Source organism: Struthio camelus, chromosome 3 (genome assembly GCF_040807025.1).
Source record: "Struthio camelus isolate bStrCam1 chromosome 3, bStrCam1.hap1, whole genome shotgun sequence".
Lineage (NCBI taxonomy): Eukaryota > Metazoa > Chordata > Aves > Struthioniformes > Struthionidae > Struthio > Struthio camelus.
In genome coordinates, this window is record NC_090944.1 from 59,948,813 (window position 1) to 59,976,067 (window position 27,255).

Below are 27,255 nucleotides of genomic sequence, written 5' to 3' on the forward strand. Positions count from 1 at the left end.
CCCTCCCCGGTAGGGGGAAGGGGGATAGCCCCGCCCAACAAGGCGGAATCCACATGATGGACGTGGCCTCCCAGCCAATCGCTCTTCAGCGTTCGCTACAGGTGGCCCAATCAGAGCGGAGAGTCGCTATCGCAGGAGGGCATGTTGGGACGTGTAGTCTTGCAGCAGGGCGACTCTGCGTCTCCCCCCCCCCCCCCCCAGAGGCGAAACTACGCGCCCCAGGAGGCAACGCGCGCAGGGGCGGCCGGCGCCGTGACCTGCCCGGAGCGGCGCCGGGACCTCGGCCGGGGCTGGGCAGGGTCCTAGGCCTGGGCTGGCGAGTGAGCCGGGGGGGCTGCGGTGGGGTCAGCCGTGTGTTTTGAAGGAAACGCGTAACCTCTAGGTAAGGGAGACAGTTTAGATAGTCATTTCTACCCTCCCCCCCCCTTGATTTTCTCTACAGGCGTGTGGCAGATTTCTCAAACGAAAAAAAAAAAAAAAGGTGTCCTTTATTACTTGCGACAGCAAGTCCTGGGGGTAAATTTACTTTAGGAATTTGCATTGGCCAAAAAATAAACGCACACGTGTTTTAAGCAATCACAAAAGCTTGTCAAATGTACACTTCAGCAGAAGCCTTTGGTACAGGCTAAGTAAACACGTCCACACGAGGGAAAAAAGCAGCCCATGCAAGTGAAATTCAGTGCCTTCAAATCTGAAAACAAAACCACAGAAAAATCTCTTTAATGTTAAACTTAGGCAACAGTTCCACAGTTTGTTAATCCAAGGTAAGTGCCAACTGCTACCAAGTGAGATGTTCTTGCTGCTTCCCTGGCCTTATTTTTCCCTTTTTGCAGAAAATAGATGCTTTTTTTTTTTTTGATCATGTCCAGCTAAGTCAGTTCCCTGATCCAATCCACCTCTTGGCTGCATGATTACTAAGGCTGGCAAAGAAGAGGCGAGGGAAACGTGTAGACATGGGCAGCATTACACGTTTTCAGCTCTCAACTTAAAGCAATCATGCAACCACAATTTCAGGTATACTGAAATCAAAAAGCCTACTTGCAAGTAAATAAGGAACAGGACATTGGGTCTATGTGGTCTTGCATAATTATTTGACGTTTATCATGCACAGGTTTCCTGCTGTAAAATTGAAAACCCAAAACCAAAGTTAAATACAGAACAAGCTACTTGCCTACTATGGAAAAGCACAGAATTGGCTTCTGATTTCTGGGAAGAAGACTTGGGCTGGCTCACAAAAACTAGCCTTCCGCAAAACTCTTTTATTTGCAGAGAGTTCGATGTCTTCATCTGACTGACATTCCTTTTGTTTTCTGGCATAGTTTCTCAGAAGCTTGCAAGATAGGTGTCCTTCTGTCATTACCTGTACCTTTCGAGGAAGACCAATCTCTTTTTAATTTTCCCATCCCTCCTGTAAGAAAAGCCATTCTGCAATGAATTTGAGTTACCATTGTTTGGTAGCGTGAACAGGCCTGGACTGCTTCGTGCAGGTGCTTCCTCTAGGCCTTTGGCACCGTTGTGAGCAATATATCTACCCAAGTCATCGCTGCTGTAATAAATGTGAGTCTTCACTAAGCACCTAAGGCCTCCTCCCATCGTAACTGGTGCGTTCAAAGAACATACCACTGCCAGTGCCTTTTGTATTCTCTTCTTTTTTATATTAGCTACCACTTTGGTTTCCTGTCCTGTTCTGTTGTCACTCATTGTGGGTCTCCCCACAGTGTGCGTCTGTTCCTATGAAAAGGCCTGTCACATATGCTTGCTTTATTTCTGTCTCAATTTTAATCTTCAGGAGTTGGATATATCTCATTTTTCCTATGACAAGTTTACACTTGCTGGATGTCTCTGACAATGCATAACATACATACACTAGAGATCAATACTAAACAGAATCAAAACAGAAGTGTTGATGTCTGACTTTAATATGGCTATATTCCCACACTGAATGGTAAGATGGATTGAAAGTCATAGCACTGCCTTTTATCTTTTAGAAGTTGTTTTTTCCACTGGCTGCAAATGAACTCTTGGTACAGGAAACAGATTGTGAAACTGGCTCCAAGGCCTAAACTCCAGATTTCAGCTCTTTGTTTTATAGGTTTTAGTGTAGCACTTTGGTAATGGAGATGAAGGTGGCTTTATTTTTTTTCAAATCAAATCTCTGCAGTTTTCCGATACTGGGTCAAACTTCTGTATGTACTGCAAGACTTCGTGGAAATCAAGGTCAAAGGCTACTAGCAGAATTAATCAGAGCCTGAAGTTAAGGGAGTGTATTTGTTTCATTTGTGCGTTCACTGACTGAAGTTAATATGGTTGTTTTGATTCCGAAAGAATGGGTAAGAGAAAAGCAGGATTACGAAGGAAACAATCTGTCAACTCATCCAGAATTACAGCATTTGAGTTTTTTAACTCAGCTGATAAGCTGAAGTAAAACAATTTTGTAACTGATTTAAGTCTCAGTATTTCCTTCCTTGATTATTTATCAACTTCCCTCTTTTTTAATTAGAAAGGACTTTTATAGCTGTATGCAAATTATATCCAACTGCAAAATTATTTTTTTGAAAATATAAAGTAATTCCATTCATGTCATTTTCTCTTCTTCCTCTGGTATAAATAAGAGCTAAACTGTATTTCATTTACTTTTAAAAGTTTTTCCCAGTTTCGGTATGTCACAAGAGAGCTCTTTACTGGAGAGTTCACTTAGTCAATTACTGGAGAACTAGTAATAACACAGTAAAACTTGTGCACCTTGGCATAAACTGCTTTTTCCTTCGAATGCTTTCATTTACACCCATTTTGTTAAAGCTTACTTCACTGAAACTAGCAAATATGTAGGGAGAGATCTCTCTCTTCTAAACCTACACCCTCCTCTTCCTTTCGGATCTGGGTTTTGGCTTCTTGCCACAGTATCTGGGCACTTCACAGTATTTAATGCCTTTTTCTTCACAGTAGACCTCTGAGGAAACAAACTTCTGTGACTCCTGTTTTACAGAGAGACACCAGAAACCCAGAGGCTACTTCTGTACTGTCTTTGAACTGAGGCCCAGCCTTGGTGTCAAGCCCAGATTCATGTATCATCCTAACAAACTGGCCTGACTGATCGAGAAAGCCCCAGAATAAGGTGTGGGAGAAAACTTGGGCTTGTTTTACTTCTCAGCACATGCCTGTACATCTGCAATCTGGTCTGGCCTAGTGTGGGCTGGGTAGGCACATCTGAACCAACCTCTGCCGCCCTGCCTCATTAGAGGACACAAATGAACAAGGATGGATAAGGTGTCCATTAGCTTCTTTAGAAGAGCAAATCTTTCTGGCAGAAAGACTATGGAATAGGTTTATGCTGAAGCATGGGTTGCTGTGAGAAGATCTTGGCAATGATGTACCAGAACTACAGGCATCTTAAGGCAATGCTCTGCTTTGTTGAATCGCTGGCTATATTTTATTTAGCTGTATAAACATAGCCTGAAAGATGAAGGGCTGGACCCCAGAAAATAACATGGGTAAAGTAAAAATTCTGATGCAAAAAACTCCACTGAGCAGCCACCTGAACTCTGTTAGTCTGTTTCTGGATAGAAATGTTCAGAATTGCCCCAAGCTGGGCGTTTTGGCACCTCTCTCCCCTTTGTGCCCACTTGTGATGCAGGAAATAGGTAGAGCAGCTCCGAGAGAGACCCGGCCAAGAGGAAGTTCTCTGAGCTCAGCAAACACATCCCGGTAACGTCAGGTGTTTTGTTACAGCCACTGCTGGTTTTAATACCTGGCTGCCTATGGTAGATTGTTCACCTTCCATGCAATAACCCGGTGAAGAGAGAATTTCCTCTCAGTTTGGGGAATCAACATCCAATGTCCTCTTCAGCTCAAGGGGATTTAGATCAATGTCTTGTGCGCCCCGGGGGACTGTCCTAGGTGCTCAGATGTGCTAGAAGGTACTGGAAGGTAAAAGGGAAGTAGTCACCATGTCATCTGAAGGTGTGTCCTTGTCAGAAAAGAAGGCAAACGTGTGGCACTGGTGTGAAAGGGAAAGAGACATGAAGTGGAAGTATGACTCTGTAGCCATAGTCACTTCCCCAGGAGAGAGAACTCCTGGTTTCTGGTAGCTACTCCAAAGTCAGTGTTGTTTTTTTTTTTTTTATCCAGGGACTATTTGGTGTAAAAATGCATAAATAGGACCCAGGATTCTCTTCCAGTGGGTAAACTAGATGATGGAGACACATCCTTTTTTACTTTGTCTTTCACGTCAGCTGCCTTCTCCCTGTCCTAGACCCTGACAAGCTTGTCTGGATAGGGTCGTAACTTCAAACGAAAAGGTGGTGACACCCTATTTCCTTCCTTCTCTTCCTCCTCCCAGTCTAGCATGGTGGTCAGGGATGTGGTATGAATGCTCCCCAGGAAAGCCATTAAACTCCCACTTCCTGGCCGATGCTCTAAACCTCTGGGTAACTGCATAGGGGAGATGGACACTATTTCCTCCTACACTTTAAAAGAAAATTAACACTGCTTATTGGGAATCTTTTATTTGCTGACAGCCAAGTAGTCCTTTTAAACACCTTTGGCAGGCTGTGTATTAGCATAGACCTTTGTATTTTCCAGTAATAACACAAAGAAAAATGCTGTGGCAAGCATCCATATAAAATGAAGTCATAGACCAGAGAAGCTACACGGGCTTTTTATCCGTTATTTTAAAGAACACGTTTTGGCGCTCACCAGCAGGAAAGGTCTCCAGATTCTGATTCTCAAGCGGACAAAGGTGCCAAGCACCAGAGAAGGTGGGAGTTCACACACATGCATGTTCATAGTGCTTCCCCTGCACATCTCTTGTTAGCTCCCCACTGAGCATGCTCCTTGTTTTGGCCCTGTACCTGCTCCTCTTCTGCATTCAATGAAAGCCTGTCATTAGCCAACTCAGGACTGGGTCCTGATGCTGGAAGGCGAGGTGTCCTGTCACATTAATCCCTTGTTGGTCCCATCCCTCTGTGATTTATGCAGGCAGGATTTATGCAGGAACAAGACATTAAGAATTTAAGTCCCTAGAGACCCACGTTTGCATTCCAAATTGTCTTACACTCAGAAACTGTGTGTTGAGTTAACGGGAGAAAGGGCTCTTGAATACCTGATAATTAAATTTAAGTTAGTTTTATATAGGCAACATTTTGCAGGACTTCATAGCATCTTACTCAGATTTTTTCCTGTATCTTAGAAGTCATGCCAGTTTAAATATACACACTATGAGAAACAAGTATCCTGTTGCATGGCTTTGAATGTCGTGACTGTTTTCCTGGACCACTCCGGATGCAAGTAATGATGTAACATTTTTGCATTTTCTTAGGAGAATCGAGTATTCATTATATCATTTTGTATACAAACTGTATTTGGTGTCAATACTTAAAATATTTTGCCTGTCCAGGATGTGTGATGTGGATGTGTTGATGCTGCTATCAGTATTCTAAGTTCTGTAAACAGATAATATTATTTAAAGTTGTTCTTTGTCATGATAGACATCAAAAGACAAGATTAGTGAGTTGCTGTGACTGAAATATGCTTGCTGTTTTTCTGTATCTTTAAAGACAATTGTTTTTGGCCAAAGGTGACTTTGGGGATCATTTCTTGCCAGAGTGAAAATTATCTTTTTCTTGCTAATAGCTTTCTTTTGGGCTGTATTTTTTCTTAGGTTGCCCCACGTACAAATGAAGAATGGAGTTCTTGTTCTCTGCCATGTACCTAGCTATCAGCAGCATGGGTGAATATGAAAAAAAATGAAAGGGGGCAGTAGCTAAAAAGAGGCAGATCCTATAAACAATTTTTCTCTTTGCATTTCTCAGCTCTTCCATGTCATGATTTTGTAGATATCTGGCTAAAAATCTACCTCCTACTCCATCTGCAGGCTAGGTTAAAGGATGTTGGGAGAGAGGAGACTGACGCTTTCTCTGAGAAAGTATTGGGGAAAACATAAATTTACTTTGAAAACAAATTCCAAAGCAGTGGTGGGGCATCACATGACACAATCAGGCTGTTTCATCTGCCTAGAGGGCAAGTTGCAACATCTAGAACCATCTTTCATGATCTCATTAAACATTTGAGACATAAAAGAAGAAAATTATCCTGCACTAAGTGTTTACTGTGAATAAGTCAGTACTTGCAATAACTAACCCCTACCTCATAATATTTCTTCACTGTAGTTGTTACTTGAACCCATACTCGCATTTGCCCCTACCCTACCCTTGTATGTCTCTTCCTTTTTGCATTTGTGCTTCTAATCTGTGATGATTCTATCTCTGCACAGATGCATAGTCTTCTGTGCTGCAGAAGGTTTCCCTTGAAAACCTTCCCTTTCCACAACAGCCAGGTCTTCCTCTTTTTAATCAAGGTTCAATAGCCAGAGTCAATAATTTGCTCCTGCCTTCCAGTCTGTCAGCACACACATACTCTGCTCTGCTCTCCAGAGAGCTGTGAGAGCTGCTTCCAATCTAATGAGCAGAAGCAGTTTGTTCGGGCAGGTGAAGTGATTGAGCTGAGCAAACTGCAAATAGCTTTGCAAGGAACAAGGAAACTGCAGCATGATGGCATCAGCAGCAAAAAAATAGCTCTGGGAAGGCAAAGTAAGATTTTGCATTCTTCAAGGAGAGCACTGAGGAGAATGTTTTCAATTTCCACATCAGTGAGTGCACTAAGAGCAAACAGGATCTGTTAGAGCTGGATCCTGCATATGAAAGGAAGGAAGATGATAGTTATTTTTGTGTGGGAGAAAATGGCTCTTTTTACTGTGTAAAAACCCCAACTTTTTATGCTAGAAGTAAAAGAGAGAGAGAAAAAGAAGATGAACGGAGAAGAGCAAGGAGCAAAGATGATGTAAATGCAAGAAAAAGAGTAGATGAGGGAGAAAAAGCAACTGCGATGTGGGGGTGGATGAAAGAAGAAAATAAGAGAAACAGAATTACTAGGGAAGAGAAGTATATTACTGACCAAATATATAGTATTTGGTTTTGTGTTTGATGCTTATTACAGAAAGGCCATGTTTTAATTACTGTGAATTGACTAAAGACATAGAAATGTAATTATTCTGATAACATTCTGTTCCAGGTCAGTTGCTTTCATGCTAACATAGCAATTGTTGCTACATCTAAACTTGCGGTCTTGCTCCTCTGAACTCTGAATTCAGGTACAAATTTGCACATAGAGGTCAAAGCAGTTTGAACCAACTCCATTTCCCCCTGAAGTATTGAATATGATTTTATGATGCACTTTTGCCCAAAAGACCTGATTTAATGCGGAGCTGGGTCTCTTGTACTCACTGAATACAAGAGGAAAACTCTAAAGACGTTATGACCCTAGATTGCTTGATATACTGTCAGGTTGGAACCCTCTGCTGAAAAAATTGTCTCTCAAAATCTTTGTTTTTCCCTATTTTCCTCTGCATGGTTATTTTTTCTGCCATGTTTCCAAAATACTTATGTAACTCATTCCACTTTCCTTCTACCTCTTTTTCATTCTCTCTCTTTTATCTCTAGCAAAATGACACTTTCGGGAATATGGGTGTGAATGTTTAGAAGGACTGATACAAGGAAATAAAAGTCTTGGGACTTCTTGTTCATTAAAATTCCATGTGCTTGTACATGGTAGTACATACAGTGTAATGAGAAACACAGAATGTAACTTCTTTCTTCCAAGACTGAAAAAAATGATTGTACAAAAGTTTTGCATAAGGCTTGACATTTAAGAATGAATTGGTTTTGGTACAGTAATACCAGCTGAAGAGCCTGGGCTCCAAACCTTTATTTGTCCAGTTCTGATACCATCAGTTAGTATCTCACAGTTAAAAAAATAAGATAACTCCCATGGATTTGCCTCTTGTCAGTTTTTCAAAAAACTCCCCGCTGCCACCAAGTTATTTATTCTAGTCTATTCAAGTTAATTATTCTAACAACACATTTGGTCATTTGTTCAAAACCTGTTTTAAAGCAGGAGTCAGCAGAACTTAAAAGCGTGCTGAAATGCTTTATTGATTCAGTTTCTTTTAGCTTCTTACTGGTTTTGCAACTATCACATTTCTAACCCGTAGATTAAAGAAGGCACATGAGTACCAGTTACTTAGGTATGTCCTGAGCAACATTATTTGTGTCAAGCTGATTAAAGTGGTTGTGTCAGGATGCTAATGACTGAATGTTCCCAAAACAGCAATGAATTTTGCTTACAAAATCTATTTATTTATTATTGTCCGTGTGAAGTAAGGGCTGTTCTCTGCCTGTCAAGAATGAGGCTAAGATAATTTATTAGCACAGCTAGCACAGCTGATCAGGCTTTTCCCTGGTGCTCAAAGAAAAGTGAAAGGCGAAAAGATAGAGCAGTTTGAATTGCGTAATGAAAATGGCCTCTAAATAACCTTTCGTCAGCAATATTTGACTCGAATAGACAGGCGGCAGCCAGCATAATGGGAGTTTCTTGGTATAGCCTGTGTTGTGGCAGTTCTTTAAAGTGTCTCTTCTAACGTGTCAGATAAACAGTGAATCATTCCCTGATTCATCTTAGACTTTGTCTTCAATTATGAAAAAACACTATAAATTGTGTGCGCCCATTAGGTTAGGTCAGAAGATACTCATCTGTGTTTTGCTGTGAGTAATGCTTTGATCTTTTTTTCTTTTTCCTCCTTGAAGGTGTTCTGACAGCAGCTTGTTTTTTAAATGCTGAAAGGTTGTCCTCACAGCAATTTGAATAAACCAGGATGCCTGGCAGATAAAGAGCGCTGGAGAAGTTAGCCTAATGTCCCTTACATTTTCCCATTATTCCTGTGGTGTGTATTTCTAGGGAAACTGCTAAGCCAGCATTATCCCCTGAATCTGTTGTAGTTCACTCCTGAAAAGCCTTTCCACGTGTTGCTTTACAGTATGTGACATGCTGTATATGTGGCAAAACATTTTCGGGCTCTTAACTTAAAAAAAAAAATTATCTGAGACGTTTTTAATGATGTGGCTAACCATGGAGGGGAGAAATGGAAAGGAGGGAGAAAGGAGAATGAGAACGTTGTAACTGGTCTTTCTGTAGCATTTACGATTCTCGTGGTGTTTAATAACTGCCCACTGTTGGTATGCTTACTTGCTAGGCACCAGTTACTGTAATTTCAATTATTTTATACAGCAGCCTGATGAAGTGCTCTGGCATTCAATGCAGGCCACACTCAGCAGCAATTATAAAATAAATACGAGTACCGTCAAAATAAATCACATCAGAACTTGCATGGCCGTAAAGAAATGGCAGATTCTCTGCCTCGAGGTACCAAACGCAAGCTCGCTTGCTCTCCCCTGGGATTTGAAAGTGCAGGAGCTAGCGAGGGGAGCAGTCGCCAGCCGCCTGTGTGCGAGCTCGCTCCTGGCCTGCAACCATTGCGGGTGACAAGGAGCCAACGGGCAGGAGCGGTCCAGCTCCAGGGGAGCAGCTCCGCTCGTGTGAGCACCCGCGGCGCGGCGGGGGCGCGGCGCGAGGCAGCGTGCGCCTGCCGCCTCGGGCCGGGGGAGGAGCCGGGCCCGCCCCGGCCCCGCGCGGCCCCGCTGCCGGCCGCGGGTTCGAGGCTGCGCCCCGGCAGCGGGTGCTGGGAGCGCGGAGGGTGCAGGTAGGTAGTCGCGGCTGCCCACCCTGCTTCTGCTCCTTGCAGCGGTGCTCCCTGTCTGGCCCCGCAAGTCCTCTGCTGTCCCCTCTCTGCCCTGTGACCTGCGTGGTTTGGCACCCTGTGTTTAATACGCCTGCTTCTCTAGGCTGTTGCTCGAGCTAATGCACTGGTTTGGTTAACTGGGAATTTTGTCTAATCAGTGGTATTTTGTCTGCTTTAAAGGTGGTGAAGCCTTATGTGTTTGTGCAGGCACTGCTGTTCGGGAAGCAGTATCTGTTTTAAAGCACCTCCCTGTGGCAGTGTACCTGCATCCATGGTAGCATGTAATTAAATAGCAGTGAGTTAAGCTTGCAATAGATGTAGGCTTTTTAAGGCTAGGTCTCTTTAAGAAACAGACCTGTCCTTGATGGTTGTATAGAAACTTAATCTAAAACATTCATGGTGGAAAACCTTGATAGTAAGACAGCTGACATCCAGATATATTTCTGCTAATTAATTATTTCTGGACAGATTTCTTATCCTAACTTGCGGAAAGCGGTCAGGACGTTTGTTCAGCTTTGCAGGTGCAGAGTGACTTACTCTGTTTCCTCACCCATATTCTTGTCTTAGGCTTATAATGCTGTAGATCTAAGTGCTGTGCTTATTATAAACTATATTCACTTTGTAAGGCATTGAAGGACTTGCCTACATTAGGAGCACCTCTACTGAGGTATTACTATGTTGGCAGGGTCTCCTAGGGACAAATGCTATAGCAACAGGCCGCTCTGCCTATTTTATACCACCTCCTTGTCTGAGCAATCTGTGGCAAAACAAAGCGTCCATAACTACATCCACAGCAGGGGTTCTGCAAACATAGGTATGTCAGTTGTGCTCTTACAAGTAGCTTCAGGAGTTCTTACCTCCAGCTTCCTCTTCTGCTCCAAATTGCAGCTTATTACCCTCTCCCGTGCTGGTAAAATCATGGATTTGCACACTGCACTCTGCACTGGACTAGCTGCTTCACCAGCACTGGAGTGGTGAGCTGGTCTCTTCTGTTTCGCTTTATTCCTCCTTCCCCTACAGAACTAAAGATTTTTTTTTTTCCTTCCTCCCCCCAATAGGTGGGTTTTTTTACCCTTTGTACGATCAGAAAATTCTCAAATTTTCTGGTATTTTACTCCCTCCCTCTTTAATTCGTTATTTGCTTCGGATCACTGCCCTTCTTAAAATTGCCAACATACCCATCCCCTTGGAAACAGCCAAACTTGTTTACGTGAAGGTGGTAAGGAAACTAATTCGTACGTAGCAGCTGCAAACTTGCAAGAAAGCCACATTCCTCAGGAGTACTCCTGGAAAAATGAGTCTGTGATTATGGTAACTTCTAAAAGGGTTGGCTGGCATGAGCAAAAATGACTTTTTTATGCATACGCTCCCACAGTTGCATTCCAATGATAGTAGTAGTGGTAGAAAGTTTGTTGTGGGTGGGTACATGTGCATTGTTATGGACCTTTTTTAGTCTTTTTCATCAACAATTTGTAGGGCTTGAGAAGCAATGGGAAAATTGGTAAGTCTTGCTAATTTCATGTTTTTGGAATATCGAGTTGGTTGGATTGTTTGAACTACAGAGCAGAGGACGGGGGGGTTGTTTTCAAAAGAGAGTTAACACAAAAGGAGGTGTGAATTTACATTAAACTTACTAGCCCTAACTAGCTCCCTGGTCAGATGTTCTGGTGTACTTTGTTAGTGGAGTAAAGTACTTAGTATTTACTGTGCCCCAAAGTGGGAGATCATAGCAAGTTGTGGATGCATACATTGCTTTGCTTTGCAGTAACCTCACGTGTGGATAGACTTGGGAAGAAACCTAGTCGGCCATTCTTCCATTCATTGCTGCAGCTGTGTGTGGTTCCCCCTCCCGCCCCCCGGCTGACAATCAGAAAGCTATGGCATGCAGGAAAGACTAGAATGGAAAAAATAAGTTGAAACTGTGCCTTTTCCCTTCAGTGAAGCCCGAGCTTCGCGCTTGCCGGATGTCGCTCAGTGGAGCAGCCCTGGCCGGGGACGCGCTGAAGCGTGTGGCAGGGGCACTGCTCAGCGGGGAGGTGCCCACCTTTACCGTGGGGGAAAAGCCCTTGCGCTTTCTGTACTCGTGTCTGGTGAGCACAGCAGAGCCCTCGGTCGCTACTTTGTGTCCGTAAGATACTGAATTCACTTCTTCATCGCCAGGTTTCATGAGGGCCCCCCCAAGGAGAGCTCTGGGAGACACTAATCGAGGCAGAAATGCCTCAAATGCTCCTTCCCTCAGGCCCCCGCAGGCGAATGCACTGGTGTGCCATGCTGTGCTAGGTCCATCTCCTCTATCTGAAGACAACAGCTAAGTCCCAGCCCTCCGCGTGGGCACAGGATTTTTTCACCCTTCCCTGAAATTTCTGCTGCTGCCTCCGGCTTCTTGCTCCTGTCTCTCGTGCTGTCCAACATGGTTCATAAGCCTGGCCGGGCCAGCCAAGCTGGGTGTCCCTGGGTGTTTCCCAGTACTCCGGCCGGAGACAGAGCTGTGGAGCCATCCATAAACAGCCTAGAAAGACGAATAACGTGTCACGGAGCGGGACACCCCACCTGCAAGGGGCCTGTGCCTCGCTGCCCGGGCACCGCCGCTGCCACCACTGCGGGTCCCAGAGCAGGCAGCTGCGCTCGGCGCGCAAGATGGCGGCAGGGTGGGTGGCTGCGCTTGGTGCGCAAGATGGCGGCAGGGTGGGTGGCTACGCTTGGCACGCAAGATGGCAGCGAGGCAGGGCAGCGGGCAGCTGCAGGGAACCCTCCGGAAAGGGCCCCCAGTGGCAGCCGAGGGAGGACGGGCCGCTGCGGTGGGAGTTGGCTGATGCTGGGACCTCACCAGTGGGCGTTAGCACGGAAAGGTGGCGGTTTATCTTTGGTTTAGTGCCTGTGCTGAAGAGGCTGTGTGGATGGATGCGGATGCTTTTATTTGATACGGTGCTGAGAGCGCTTTTCCTAGAGAGCGGTGTCTCCTCCCTCCTGCCCTCAGCAGGGGCGACGTCTCCTAGGAAGCGCTTTGGAGTGCGCAAGTTTTGCTAAGGATTTCTTCCTCCTGTTATTAGGTACCTCCTTTTCTTGACCTCCTTGGGAGTTAGCGGTAGAGAAATGGCTTTGCCTAAGCCGAAAGCCGGATTCAGTGGTGTGGTGCGGCCCCCGGGGCGCGCGCCAGGAGCGGGGCAGGCACTGCCACGTCCCTACTGCCGTGCAGGAAATTGCCCTGTACTTTACACTCGTGAGCGATACCAGTTTGTGCAAGTTTCTCTCTCCCTGTCTTGGAGATTGAGGAGGATCACTCTTTGGCCCAGTGCGAACAGTCTTCAAACGTGCTTGTGATAAAATAATGTGAAAGGGCGGTGCAGAAAGGCAGTGGAGAAGCAGGACTTAATACATAGGTTTAGTAACTGGAAGGCTACTGGTAGTAAGCATGGGAATGTTGCATGTTGACTATTCTTTTTGTCATCTCCGAGCTAAAGGTTGGGCACCATGTCCTTAGGATATATCCTAACATTTGTAAAAAGGCACACATCAGAGCACTAGGGAGGCTGTCAGTGGAAACAAGTTGTAAAACCTGAATGCTAGCTCTACTGAGAGGCAGACACTAAAGTCCGTAAAATAGATACTAGAAAAGTGTTAGTCTTTGGCATTTAAAAGGAAAAATGCTTAGAAAGAACCAGAAAAATCTTACAAAACTTCAGGTAGTTGAGGAGAGCTATCTTTAGTGATATAAAAGGCATTGATTTGGAATTGCATTAAAATACAAGATTCCTGCGTGCACATGTATGTACATGTGTGATTTTTGTTTTGTTTTGTTTTTTGTTTTGACCAAATTGATCTGGTTTGATATAAGCCAGGGACTGCCCAGTGATGTACCGTGTCACTGTTATATAGTTCATTATATAGTTCATTATATAGTGATGTACCATTGTCACTGTTATATAGTTCATTAAGGTCATAATGGCATTATATATCTCTCTTCTTACAGGCTATGGATTCTGAATCAAAGCACAGTTACATAGGAAGCTTTCTTCAGCCACCAGATAAAATACTTCCTGCAGCCTTTGCTCATAGTGAATCAAAGAAGTTGACAGCTGTTGATGGTGAAAGGCCTCCCATCCTCAACAACCAAGGTAAAGCCAAAATATGTCCATAAAGTGGTCTTTTTAATTGTTACATGCTCTCTAGAGCAAACTCCCCATTCTCTTTTACTGTGTTCAATGACTTGCTGTGATTATCAGACTGACATTGAGACAGGATGTATATGTGTCCTGAGGGAGTAGTCCCTGAAGTCATACATCTGGAATGGAAACTGCCGCAAGTCTTCTAACATCCTTATAAACTTTGGCTTTGAAAATTGTTTAACTTAAAAATTGTCATACTTCCTCTGAAAGCAAAGGAGAATGCTTCAAACTCAGCAAAAGCAGTTTGTGACTTTAAAACAACAACAACAAAAGTTAATTAGTGTGCTACTCTGACTTGAATTTGGCTTTGCGTAGTATTGTTTAACTCCCTCTAGCTTAAAATCACTTTTGAGCTTTTTGTGTGATGTGATTCCTTGAGAGACCTTATGAATAAAACAGTCCTTCAGAAAACAGTTATCAGTGTATAGGGCTGTGTAAAATATGGGCCCGGTTCTGTTATAATGCAAGTCATTTGCTTTCAATACTCTAATGAAGTAGCGGGGAATAGGACATGCTGTTTCCAGCCCAGATGCTCAGTCTGCTTGCAAGGCCAGATTTACTGCGCAGAGAGAGCTGCTGTGTTTGTCCCATGCCTTAGTTGATTATCGCTGTCTGGAGCTCACAGGACAAATGCTTAGTGGCTTAGCAAGTCCCGAGAGCTCAGCAAATCACAAGCATACCATGCTCAGTGTTAGTGTCATGGACAACTTTGAGAGGTTGCACAGCCATAGCCTATGTGTTCGTAAGCATTGCTCTTCTCTTTGACTTCCTCATTTTAAGACTCTGTGATTCCTGTAGTCATTTTCTCTCATACAGAGTTTGGGGGTTCTTGTATTAAAATGTTCAATTTAACTTTATGCAGCTAAGTGTTTAAGTGAGGAAGTGTTTGGTATGCCCATAGAAAGATATTATGTGGCCTTGTTTCATCTTTTTGCTCTGTGATCTCTGACTTTTTAATTCTGGTGGAGCTGGGGGAAGCTGATGAGAGTTGTTGTGGAGCCAGCAATATTTACTGAGTATTCCTCCACCAAGAGTGTTGGTATAGGGTAAATATTAAGGCTTATCAAATGTCAGAAAAGAAGCCTAACTTGTTACAGAATGGACCTTAAGCATCCAGAGGTATATATAGTTTCTGGAGAGCTAATAAACTTTTCCTTGTAATTGAAGTTGCAATTGTGACTTTATTCTTGATGTTATGTTGGCTCTTCTCTTTAGTTTGAGGCTAAAAGCAAAATCTTCCAAACTGATTTCTGTGATTTAAAAATATCATTTGATACCAGAAGTTAGAAATTTGAATCATTACCTTTTGAAACAACAAAGTTTTTAGAATGCATCCTCTAGTAAAACATTCCTTTGCATCTTTTTTTTTTCCCTCCAGTGTTATTATCTGACCAAACCAGCTACGTTACACCAAAACATGTGAGCTAACTTTGATACCTCTTCTCCCTGCTTCTGTGCAAAGAGATGCTAATAGTTCTAAGTTCTGGGCTTTGTTCTATTTAAACACAAAGAAATCGTAACAAATTAATAACAGTTGGAGTGAAAATAGCTTTGCTCATAGGACCTGTGCTTTATACCTCAGTTATATGGCAAACATTCTCCCCCCCCCCCACACGCCCAGATATGTTTTGAGTGTGTTAGTGCTTTCTTGGGGAATATCGTTCACTTTCGAGGAGATCCTAGGAAGAAAATCTAGATAGTATTTTGCTCGTTGAAGTGGTTTATAAAAATAATAAGAATAAAGAACTGTTGTAAGAGCTTAAGGTGTAACTGTTGCACTGTTTGCTAGCTGTGGTGGCAGCCCTGAAAACCCTCCAAGAAAAGATCCGCCGCCTAGAGCTGGAGAGGTCACAGGCAGAAGATAATCTGTGCAGCCTCTCTGCAGAAGCTGCTCAGTATAAGAAGGCCTTAGAGCATGAATCCTACAAAAAGGACATATCACATCAAGAACTGATGCAACAGAGGAAAGGTATTTCTCTGAGTGATAAGTAGCCACAGCAGCTCAAAGACTGCGTCATCCAGGCAGTGTTTACTTATTTTGACAAGTTGCTAATTAATGCCACCCCGCCACCACTCTTCTTTTGCTTCAGAATTGGGCTGGTGCATAGTCCTGCCTAATAACTGTAAATCCAGTTTAGAGCTTATTTTGACATACATGAATCAAGCATTGCTTACCCCATAATGCTATTTTAAAGACTGAGGACATTTCATGTGGTATATTTAACTCCTACAATAAGCAAACAGCTGTTTACTTGGATAGCACTGCTAACCTGAGGAAAAGTGAGGGGAGAGGAAGAAACCAAAATCTGGTTAAATATCTGCTGGTATAAATCAGAGTAACTGCAGTGCTCACACCTTTGGAATTCATATTAGCTAGCTTTGGAGCTAGTCTAGCTCCAAAGAAGAATCTTGATTCTTATGTCTTATATAGGATCTGTTTTTAACCACGTGACCTGTTCAGACCAACAAAACTCTTGTTGCATGTTTTTGGAGCTAGAGAGCTCTTCAAATGAGATGATAAACTGGCTAAATGTGTAACTCCCATTGCTGTACTGAATATCTCTGCTTTTCTCTGTAGGTGTAAGTATGCAGTTAAATGCAGCACAATCCCGCTGCTCCCTGCTGGAGAAACAGCTGGATTACATGAAGAAAATGGTTTCCAGTGCAGAACTGGAGAAAAAAATGATTTTAGAACAACAGGTGAGGCTTTTTAACATAATTTACAAAGTAGTAATGTAGTACAAAACTATAGAAATGTGTAAGATCTGAACTGTTTGTCCCTCATTCTTCCTCAGCTCTGCTCAGATAGACAGCAAACAGGCAATTTGCGGTCTGACTTGCTGATGACAAATATTCAATGAACTGTACAAAAAGACTCCCTAGGAATTCCTAATGAGCAAAACTATGTGACTACCTGCGTATTTGCTAGACAAAGAAGCTGCTGGAAACTTGAGTCTTCTTTATCTGCCTAGTATTTGTCATCACTTTGCTATTTTTAAAAATATAGAATTTAGACTAGGTAAACATCTTTACTGTAGAGAGTTTACTTTTTTTGCTGTCTGAAGCAATTTCAGTCGTCTGCCAACTCAACTTCTGCTTGCTTTTTCCAGACCCAGCTTCAGAGAGAGAAAAATCAGAACCGGGTGGAGTTGCATGCAAAACTTGAAAAGCTTGAAGTGCTAGAAAAACAGTGTCTTAAACTTACTGCTACTCAGAGGATTGCAGAAGTAAGCAGGCATGAACTGACCGTCTGAAAGTCATTCATTTGACATGATTTATATGGCATACTGTTAATAGTCCTAAGTTTTGCAGAAATTTCCTCTGCTAAAGCTAAGATAATAAAACATACCTTGTTGAATACCTCCAAACTTGGCTTCATTTCTGTAAGTCTGTTTTTTCAGTCTGGGCCTTAAAGATTCCTACAGTGCTGTTTTATCCCAGATTACAATTGCAAGCAACTTCATACTTCTGATTCTGTGTGACAAACTGAAATTTGACTAAGCATTTTGCCTTCAACTTCAGGACAAGATCAAACACTTAGAAGAAAAGCTTTGCGAAGAAGAACATCAGCACAAGCTAATACAAGAGAAAGCTGCTCAGGTAGACTGGAAGGGTTTTATTTTATCTTTTCTTATTACTGAAGGAAGTTATTCTCTCTGTCCTTTTTTATGACTCTTACATTCCACATGATTATTATTAGTAGGAAGAGCGACAATACTAATTGGACGAGGTATAAACTATGTAGTAGAAAGCTTGTCTGGTGTCTTGCATGTCTTGCTCAAGGAAGATTCTACTTGTCTTTTGTTAATAATATAGTTCATCAGGCACAAAGCTGCTGTAAGTGATCTGAGTAGAAAATGAATTTCTAAAGAAACTGCAACTAAATCAGATAACCGTAACTTACAGGAACTAGAAAGTGGGTCCATATAAGAAACCTGAATAACCCAAGTAAGGTTGGTTGTTGTGTTTGTCTTCCTCTTCTGAAGATTTGCTGGAATCCAATACATTGGACTATTCTTGGAAAGCTCTTAAATCAGTGAAACTGTTACACTGTGTGTTAAATGAGAGTTTGAATAATTCACTGTTCTGTGAGTTCATAGTCAGTCCTTGGGGGATCACCATCCAACTGAGAGAGGAATATTCCCCAAAGAGAGCAAAATCAAAGGAAAACAATGACCTTTTGTTAAAGGAGCAAAGTAGCTTCAGGAGTTCTAAAGCTCGCTTCATTGAGAAGTAGCAGCCATTGGGAAAGAGGGCAGTTTGTGGTGATGTTCCCTGGGGGAGAATGCAGGAGCTGAAGAATAATATTGTAAGAACCTAGCTGTAAACACAGCTGACAGCTTAAATTAATTCATCATTGCAGTCACTTTCTATACCTCTTCCAAGGCCCATTGGCTTTCATCAGTCTAGGAACCTTGAAATGACATGCAGAGTGTAGCCCAGATACGTGACCACCTTCCAACAGAATGGCCCAGTTGAAAACTTGCAGGTTTGGGGGTTTCTTGAACTGTTTCTGCCCCCACAGACCAGAAAGCCTAGTATGGAGATTTTATCTTCTGAGAAACATAGCAAGAACAACTTTCCCAGAGCAAATAGTCTGACCTTAGGAGTAGTGTAAACAACTGTTCAGGAAAGGACTTTAGTGTAGTAAATTGAGTGCTAAACTAGTATTACTCCTACCTAGGTTCACTGCAGGATTGATTTAGGTTTATTGGGTCTGGGTTGGGAAGCATCAAATGTACTGTGACTGCTTCGACTTCCTTTTGACAGAAGAGCCAGAATAATCTCTCTTTACTGGGTCTCATAGCAGAAAAATATATCTGCTGCAGCTGGATATGAAAATAGGAACCTGTAAGACAGGGCTGCAAGATCTGCCTGATATCATGCCATCCTAGTAATGTATTCAGTTTTTAAACGTAGGTTATGCCCCTCAAACAGAACAGTTAGTAGTGCCTGTAATTGATTTTCATCCATGCATGAAGGAGGGCATTACTCAGACCATGTGATTTCAGACTGCTAATATTACAGTAAATAGTTATTTTTCTGCTTTTTCCCACAGCTTCAAACAGGATTTGAGATAAATAGAATTTTGTTATCTTTGGCTTCATCTCAAAATGAACTGAAAAAGAAAAATAGAAAGAAGAAAAAAACTAAGAAGGTAACACAAAAGTTTGTCATTAGCATAATATTGCTGATAAGATCTGACTTCTTATAGGAATTTGCGAAAAGTGGTGACGCAAGGGGGCACTTGATTTGTCTGCAGTACTTTATTCCTTTCTAGAGGGAAGAACAGTGCTGAATGCCTCTTCTTCTTACCCTCCCCCCTGCCCCATAATTAAAACTGGGGTAGGGCTGTTAGCATCCTCACCAGCATGACAGCAGTCTCTGTTACAGTCTTGCTGCCTGCCCTCTTGTCCTGTCTTAGCTGCTTTTCAGTTTACCTAGCAAAATTAGTTCCCGAAGCAATTTGAACTAAGCAATCTTAAAATGTTATGGGGGTAATGCTGAAATCAAGAGAATTCATTTAGCAACACATGTTAACAGGGTGTCAAAATTATGCAACTCTGATTTTGCAAACTTACGTAAGCACTGCCCAATTTCTAATGTCAGCCTATTTGTCAAACTATCTGCTAAGTGCATCTGGAATAGAATTTACTTAGCTGTTATTGTTAGAAAATCCTACTACTTCCACATACAGGAGGGAATTCTTTTTTTTTTAAGAGGGAAGCTGAGATACTGAGATGATGCTTTTCACTGCTTGTTTATTTGAATTTTACTTTTTTGTAGTTTTTGTAAGTTTAAGATTATATTGTTGGGCCAGCAGATTGGAATTTCTTGTCTTACTTTTCCTTTCTATCTTATGGCAGAAAAATCCTACTGTGAAGAGAATGTACCTTCCGCAATTTAATGTAAAGGCTGGTGTGCTACCTTTTGTGGCTGGGAAGGTGAGTATAACTAAACATTCTTACTAAATTGGCATCTATAGTTTTAATAAGTCTCTTCATTGTAGTTGTTTATCACTTCTATAAACTACTTACTATCACTCCTGTAAACTACTTATTAATTCTTCTTTAAGTCTGCCAGCTCCAGCCATTCTGTTAGTGCAAACGTACAAAGTGTGTTGCATATTATGAAGCATCGCAATCCTCCTTTCTCATCGCGAGGCCAGGAGGGAGCAGCATCTGGGATTTCAGGACAAACTGTTGCTTCAAAATCTGTATCTTCTTTTTCTACAATATCTACTGCCACCAGAAATCTTTCTGACCTTCTTTTGGCCGTGGAAGATGAGCTGGGCCAAATGAGTTTGTGAGTACTCATCTCTGGTATTATAAGTAAAAGTGACTTCAGTTGTGGAAGTGACAGGCATGCTATACTTGAACCTAGCCGATGCAGGGTGTGGGGCTACTTGTGGGGAGAATAGTCTGAGCAGGTCTGATTGGTAGGATTTTTCTCATTTGGAAAATTGTTTTTGTCCTGCTGTTTGACTGATCTTGAGAGCAAGCAACATTCAGTTGGGTTTCTTCTCCTTCCACATCCTGCGTGTAACTCTGCTGCTACTAAGGTTAACAGCTGCAGCAAATGAAAAATCGCTCAGGCCTGCGCTTTTTGGAATTTTTAAACATACTATAAGTTCTACCAAGTGCACCAAGAATGTTCTCCTGGAGAAGGCTGCAAGGGTTGTGCTAATATTGTGTAGTCCTGCAACAGGCTGTCAGTTTGGGTGATAACATAGGTTATTGCAGCTGTGGTAGGAATAGTCCTGTCACAAAGTCTACCCTATGTTGCTGTGTCCTCACTCTTTCTGTGTTCCCTCAACATGAGCCTGGCGCATATCTGATGGGTCTTTGTGCTGAGACACTCTGGGGTTTGTTCCTTGTCAATAGCAGGAGAACTTGCTAGCCCTGCTGGCAGCCCTGTAATGGGGATGCGAAAGAAGGACACTTTCCTTCCTCCTGACCAGAAAATGGGCAGGGCCTGGAGAAGCTAAAGCACAAGACAGGAGTGAATGTATCTTTCTAGCCTTACAAGTAAATGTGCATTCCAAGTAGTCATGTTCTTAGCCATCTTCCCATTAATACAAGCTTGAACTGTGGGCTAAAGCAACGTAGCTGGTTACAGTAGTTGTGGCACTAGTCATGACAACCAGATGTGTACTTTTGGTCCTGGGGCAGTTCTGCCATACAGAGCAGAGTTGGTCAGTCTGTCAGTTCTACTCACTATATTAAGACAAACTGTTGAGATTTCATTCCTTTGTGCCCTATCCATCAGGGGAACAAAAATATAGACGGTCCAATTCCTGTACCAACTGGCTTAAGCATCTTTTTACATTAGGGAAATATTCAAGCCTTTTATTAAATTAATGTTTTGTTGATTGCAACTTCTCAATGTTTCAACAAGTTGAGCTGTGGTTTGAACAGAGGAGTATGTTGGTTAAATCGGTTAGGATGTTAGCACTGGTTTGAAATCCTTGATGTTCCATTGGCACCTGGTTAATCCTTGGTACTCTGGGCTTCCCACGTATAATCCAAAGTGTGTATTGAACTTCTATATGCGTTTCCAAATTCACATCTTAATACTGAATTAAGGGTTCTAGGCTCTCATCTTAGGAGCTGTGGCTTAATTTATCCTGGCAGCCAAATCTTTTCCTTGAAAAGCACTGGTGGGTTTACTAGTAAAATGGCAATGCAAGGGCAGGGACCATTTATTTATTTATTATTTATTTATTTTTAATAGAAACAACCAGTCACTTCAATTAAATTGGCAAGGAGCAACGATTTACTCAGAAGTCAGAAAATAAGCCATGATCTCTGGAAAGAGATTATTTATCGAAGGCCTTATTGGGAGGTCTTTTATTTGTTTTTGACTAGTACAGAGATCCAGATGTCAAGTAGCTTTAGACTATTCTTTTTGATTAGTTCAACAAAGCAGCACACCTTACTGCTAATTTTTTTGAGCAGAATGTTTTAGTTTGAATGATCTGTCAGAAGAACTATGACTTAAAATGAAGTAGTATAAACAAGGCTTTTCTTTTGTACATTAAGCGTTCAAAGTCTGCACTAAATTGGGCAGGAGGTGAAAATACAATATTGCGTAGCTGCTATTGGCTTCTGTTCACTTTCCACATTCTCATTTTGCATAGTGGTACACGTGTACTTGTTATGATTGCAGCTAGTGGGGAGGAACAAGATGCACATCAGCTAAAAATTTGGAGTGAGAAGATCAGACCCAATGGAAAAACTTTTCCATTTCTAGTTTGAATATATTCCAGATGAATGTGTGTAAGAGGGTAAATAATGCCGAATTGTTATATTCCAGAGGAGACAGCTAGCAACACATGCAGTACATCAAAAGTATTGGAGTAAGTCCTTGAGGCTATATCATCAATACCATTTTTTGTCTTTAATAGTGAGCATCAAGAACTCTTGAGGCAGATACAGGGAACTCATAACTCTGAAGTTCGTGAAGACCTAGAACGGGAATTGGATTGCCTTGTAAAAAAAATGGAGATTAAAGGAGAACAAATATCCAAACTGAAAAAGCATCAGGCTAATGTAAGAAAAAATGTAAGCTGTCTAGCTTCCTCTCTGCATCCTGCTGTCATTAACTAAAATGTCACTGGAATGCTTAAGCTAGGGTGATCAAATACGGGTGACTAAAATTAGGCTGTTAGCTCTATGTTTTTGTACCTCTAGTCCCTCCCTTTGATTAAGAAAATGTGCTTACGGTTGGCAGCCAGATGTGTATGCTAGTGGGAAAACTTCTGGTCCTGGGGCACTTCTGCAGTACGGAACAGGGTTGGTCAGTCTGTCACTTCTGCTCACTGTCTTAAGATAGACTGTTGAGATTTCATTGCTTTGTGCCCTATCCCTCAGGGGAATGAAAAAAATAGAAGCTCTGATTCCTGTACTGACTGGCTTAAGTGTCTTTTTGCGTTACGGAAATGTTCAAGTGTTTTATTAAACAAATATTTTGTTGAATGAAACTTCTCCATAATCATAGTCGGACAAGCCTTTGTCTCTTTAACCCCTAAACTATATGCATCCTGACAGTGTTTGTTACAGATCCATAGGTAACAGAATATATGCCCGTATAAAATCACTGTTCTGTAGATGAGCTGCTTAAGACTCTTGTAGCAGCTTGATCTGGAACATGTGATATGAAAGACAACCCATAGCACCATCTGATATTTTTCTCTTCCTCCATCTGATGTTTCAGGATGAATAGGTTCACCTAGGAACTTTGCTTATATAGGAAACAAAACAAAACTCTGTGTGAGATCTTATGGAAAAGGAAGGTGATATTTGATATAAATAAAACTATTTCACTTGCATTCATTCTTTGATTAAATTTTACACACTTAAACTTTTTTTATCCACATGCTTGCAAGCACCGAGAGGTTTATGTCAAAATAGTCTTGCCAGGGTCACATGTTAGCAACATGGACATGAGACAGTGAGAACCCGGTAGTCAATGTCCTTTTTGGGTTCCTCTTGCTTGGCAATGACAACTGTTTTTCAGATAAATCTCACAGACTCTTGAGCCAACAGTTATTATGGCATGATTCTCTGCCTCAGAACGTTGCTGACTTCATCCTCCATGAATCTTAAGACAATGGACAGCAACAGCACCTTTGTTTCTTCGTTTTGCATGACCTTATGGCAATGGTGGTTCTTCTTCTTGCTTTTTGGGTTGATAGGAACGGGAATGGCACATACAATGTGATGCAACCTTGTCATCCTCATGTTTTCAGAGTGCAGATCTGCTGGCAAGTCATCTGTGCTGTGGTGCAGCTTTATCAGAGCACATGCCTTCTGGTCATGATTTGAATAGCGCATAGCTGCTTGACTGCTGTCCATCATGCCCTGGTCATCAGTACAGGCCACTCCTGTAATCCTTGCTCTGTATTGTTTCTTCTTGGGCTTTCACACACAGACACTTCCATTTGTATTTTGTACTGGCCAATCTTCATATTTCTGATACAGATTTCTATATTTAGAACATGTCACACTAAAAACACTGTAGCCATCTCTGTATTTCACAGTTAAGAATACATTCTTGAATGCGATTAATCATTTATAGAAATGGACTTAAAGCCTAAATTGGCATGTGGAACACTTCCAACCAAATGTTATTTTTGTCAGTGACCTTTTCATGCCAAATATAAGTTGAGGCATACTATTGACATTTTAAAAAAATTCCACATTCTGCAGTAATTCAACTGTATTTATTCTGTTTGTGTGTTTTGCTAGGGGGCTTCCAAGTGAACTACTTAGATACAGTAACTGATAATAAATTGTATACATCTTGTAGGTTTTTTTTTTTGAGTAGTAGCAGCAGTAGTACCATCTGAAATGGAAAAAGTCATAAATAGAAAGTGGTGATAGCAGATACTATTCAGGCTCTCCTAAGCAAGCATTTATGTATCTTAGGGAGAGTATGTTTATGTGTGTGGGAAGTTCAACAGCCTATTGAATGTGGGTGAGGTCAGTTTTTCCCTAATGATTTCTGTTTCAACAAGGCAATTGTACATCAAATTAGTAGGTTTCAACATTTTCAATGTATCTTCTGAATAGGTAACATTCTGTTGGTAATCTTTCTTCCTAGGTCCAGAAAATAAAGCAAAAAACTCAGAAATTGAAGCAAGAGGCAGCTCATGTCAAACTAAAATGTGGTGACCAAAAGGAAACAAAGGAAATTCCAGTTGCTATAAGGGAAAGTAGGTCTAAGGCTTGTCCTGGGCAGAAAAGCAAAAGCTCTCTTCAGCTGTTAAAGAATGTGCAGAAACTTCAGTGGACACTGAAAAGAGATGATATCATGTGGGAACAATAGTTCAGAAATTTGCCGTGTTAAAAGTCTTTGAAGTTGCCTAGAAGCTAATAAGTTTTGAATTTCACTAAGTGGCTTTTAAAAATAAAATAGACATAGCATTTCACATTCTAAACTGCCTAATCACTAGTAAGTCAGTTTGTTCAGCTCAAAATTAACTTTCATGTAGCATGACTGTAGTTCCATTACACTGACTCGTAATAAAGCATTTTTAAGGTATTAATGGGGTGCTTACTTATTAACTTGTCAAATAAAATCTGATACCTTTTTTTACACTTAAAATAATACACAATCTGTGGATTCCCCACACCCCCAAAGACACTCAGAGTTTACTTTTCTAGTACAACCTGGACCAGTGCTCCCATTCAAATAAAAGGAGTGGGTTTTTTTTATCTCTGACTAAAGAGTTGGATCATTGCAACTGAGGCTGAAAAGGATGTGCTGTCTCATATTTATATGCATGATTATTATTAGTACTCTGTAAGCTTTACTGACAGTGTTAATATTAAAAACAGCTAGTGTTGGAAGCACAACTGAACAGCTCTTTGGCTTTACATGTGTAGCCCTCCCCAGCTCCTAAAGGCCAGCTGCTTCATGGTAAATTCCTATACACAGAGTCCTGGTGTTTGACAAGTGTGAAGTGGCTATATAAGAATACACGGTCTTAAATAGCTTTCCTTGTGCCCCTGGCTAGAAGTTTGCACAAATACCATTAATAAACTGATGTGCTTTCCTGCTGGGAGCTGCAGCATTTGTAGGCTCAGGACTTGTGATACTGAATGTGGACATGAGAAGGAAACAAAAGATTTAAGGAGCAGCTATGGGGAAGCAAATGGCAAGGAGGGAGACCTGTGAGTTTTTTGGCTGGTTTGGAGTCTTTCTTCCTTTCCAAAGCAGTGGTTATAGCTCTATAGCATTTCTTTCTCTCATCCCCCAGGATGGCCCAAGAAAAAAATAATTTAATTTTTCTGAAATGGACTTGCTGTATTGCAAGTGCCTTTCAGTATACAGCTCCGCTAGCTGTAAGAGTAGAGTGAATGGCACTGTAAAACCTTCAGTAATTTCCTAAAGGTTCAATTCTGCCTTGAATGAGGCGTGCTTACAGCTAAAGCATGAAAACACCCCTGTACTCATGCTGATTTTTCCTGAATGTTCACATATGCTAGAGAAAAACAGCTGCCTTGGGACGGATCAGTGAAATTCTGCTGTCGGTCTCTGGTATGAAAGGGACATAGCGGTCTTTTCAAGTCCTGTGTAGGTCAGACAATAAAAATTAGAGACGTGCTCTGTTGTCAAGGGTTTTGAGTAAAGGCTAATAATAGTGTATAGTCCTAATGGAAAGTTGTTTTTTTGGGTAAGTTTTGCTCTGGCACCCTTCAAGAGAAAGATTGCGAAATTTTTCAGACAATAATTTAAATTTAGAATAAACTTTTAATCTTTAACAGAGTTCTGTGCTGGGGCTTTTTATGTGCATGATGTGGGTTTTGTTTGTTTATTTGTTTTGGGTTTTTTACATGCCCTTAACATCTTTATCAGAGTAGTGGAAGACCAGGTTGCTCAACTGCTATTTGGGGACAGATTTTCCCATTCTATTTAAAACTGTCTAGACATCTATCTTGTTTATGGATTTTCTCTAGCCTAGAAAGATATATTGTACACTAAAGGCACTTAAGTGTACCTCTAAACATTTGTGTAAAGGTGGCCCCAAGACTGTTTTTATTTGGAAGATGTCTAATCAGTGTTTGAAACAGCATTTCAATTATTTTCCTGGCATAGATAGAGCTTCTGAGGTAGGTGTATGCATTTCTAGACACTGGAATCACCAATAAGGGAGACAGAAGAAAAGTAAGTATTTCTTCTAATAACATTTTCAAATTGTATGCCTTCTGCTGCCCCAGGATAAACTTTGACCATTCCTAGAGGTTGTTAGATAATCTCTAAAGCTGTGTATGCATTCAGGCATGAAAGGGCTACATCATGTCCTCGGCAGCCTAAAGCATTGCATCTGATCTGGAGATCCAGCCTAGACAAAATCATCAGAGATCGATGGAGAGAGAAAAAAATTGCCAGCGTGTTACCCCAAACGCATACAAATCAGGTGAATAACTTTTCACGGTGGCAGCTCAGTGCAGGAGGTTGCTATAGGGACAGCGGGGCCAGCCCAGGCAGGGAGGTGGCACGTGAATCAGCTGTTCCCTCTGTGCCTTGATCTAGTATTTTTGTTGACTATAGCAACCCAGGGAGAGGAGGCCATTTGGCGCTACAACTGGAGAAGGAAGACCTGAGCTCCTCGCTCCGAGAGGGTGCTGTTTAGTAGCTGTGGTGGAAGGCTGGCACTTTTGAGACAGTTAGCCAGGTACTGTATGGGCCAATACTTAAATGGCAAAAACACTGAATAGTCAGTCTTCAAAATGTGTGTGTTCGAAAGAGCCCAGAATAAAACTGTTTTGTTTGCCATTTTGTGGGGTGCATGGATAGAAAGAAAGGGAAAATACCTAAAAACTAGTCCTGTTGACAGCTAGTTAATTTGGATCTTTGGCTGACCTCACTCAGAGCCTGGAGCTATGATTTGAGAGGGGAAAATATGAATGGTATATATTATATGAAGGCTTGTACATCTCTTGTATTTCA

The 27,255-nt window shown here is 41.8% G+C and overlaps 2 protein-coding genes across 6 annotated transcripts in view; both read left to right on the plus strand.

The window, feature by feature from the left end:
• The first annotated feature begins 239 nt into the window (after nt 1–239).
• On the plus strand, nt 240–27,228 carry CEP57L1 (centrosomal protein 57 like 1). 5 transcript variants are annotated; one of them, XM_068937993.1, is made up of 11 exons: nt 240–382; nt 13,602–13,746; nt 15,587–15,766; nt 16,376–16,497; nt 16,908–17,024; nt 17,320–17,397; nt 18,857–18,955; nt 19,665–19,742; nt 19,874–20,103; nt 22,205–22,361; nt 24,403–25,005. In XM_068937993.1, the coding sequence occupies exons 2-11, from the start codon at nt 13,605–13,607 to the stop codon at nt 24,625–24,627; spliced, it is 1,428 nt and encodes a 475-aa protein (XP_068794094.1). In that variant the 5' UTR covers nt 240–382; nt 13,602–13,604; the 3' UTR covers nt 24,628–25,005. The 5 variants fall into 5 exon arrangements, with proteins under 5 accessions (XP_068794094.1, XP_068794097.1, XP_068794096.1 ...); XM_068937996.1 differs by having other exon boundaries at nt 22,205–22,349; XM_068937995.1 differs by lacking the exon at nt 240–382 and adding an exon at nt 9,513–9,592 and having other exon boundaries at nt 22,205–22,349.
• The window catches only part of CCDC162 (uncharacterized), a 96,868-nt gene continuing 96,565 nt past the window's right edge, over nt 26,953–27,255 (plus strand). The window contains exon 1 of the mRNA XM_068936484.1: nt 26,953–26,980. The gene's annotated coding sequence lies outside the window, so the exon portion shown is untranslated. The remainder of the gene's footprint in view (nt 26,981–27,255) is intronic.

Coding starts and splice junctions, on each gene's coding strand:
- CEP57L1 (XM_068937993.1), top strand. CDS start 13,605: ATGGATTCTGAATCAAAGCACAGTTACATAGGAAGCTTTCTTCAGCCA. Junction 15,767..16,375: donor ACTGATGCAACAGAGGAAAG/GTATTTCTCTGA, acceptor TTTTCTCTGTAG/GTGTAAGTATGCAGTTAAAT. Junction 17,398..18,856: donor TACAAGAGAAAGCTGCTCAG/GTAGACTGGAAG, acceptor TTTTTCCCACAG/CTTCAAACAGGATTTGAGAT.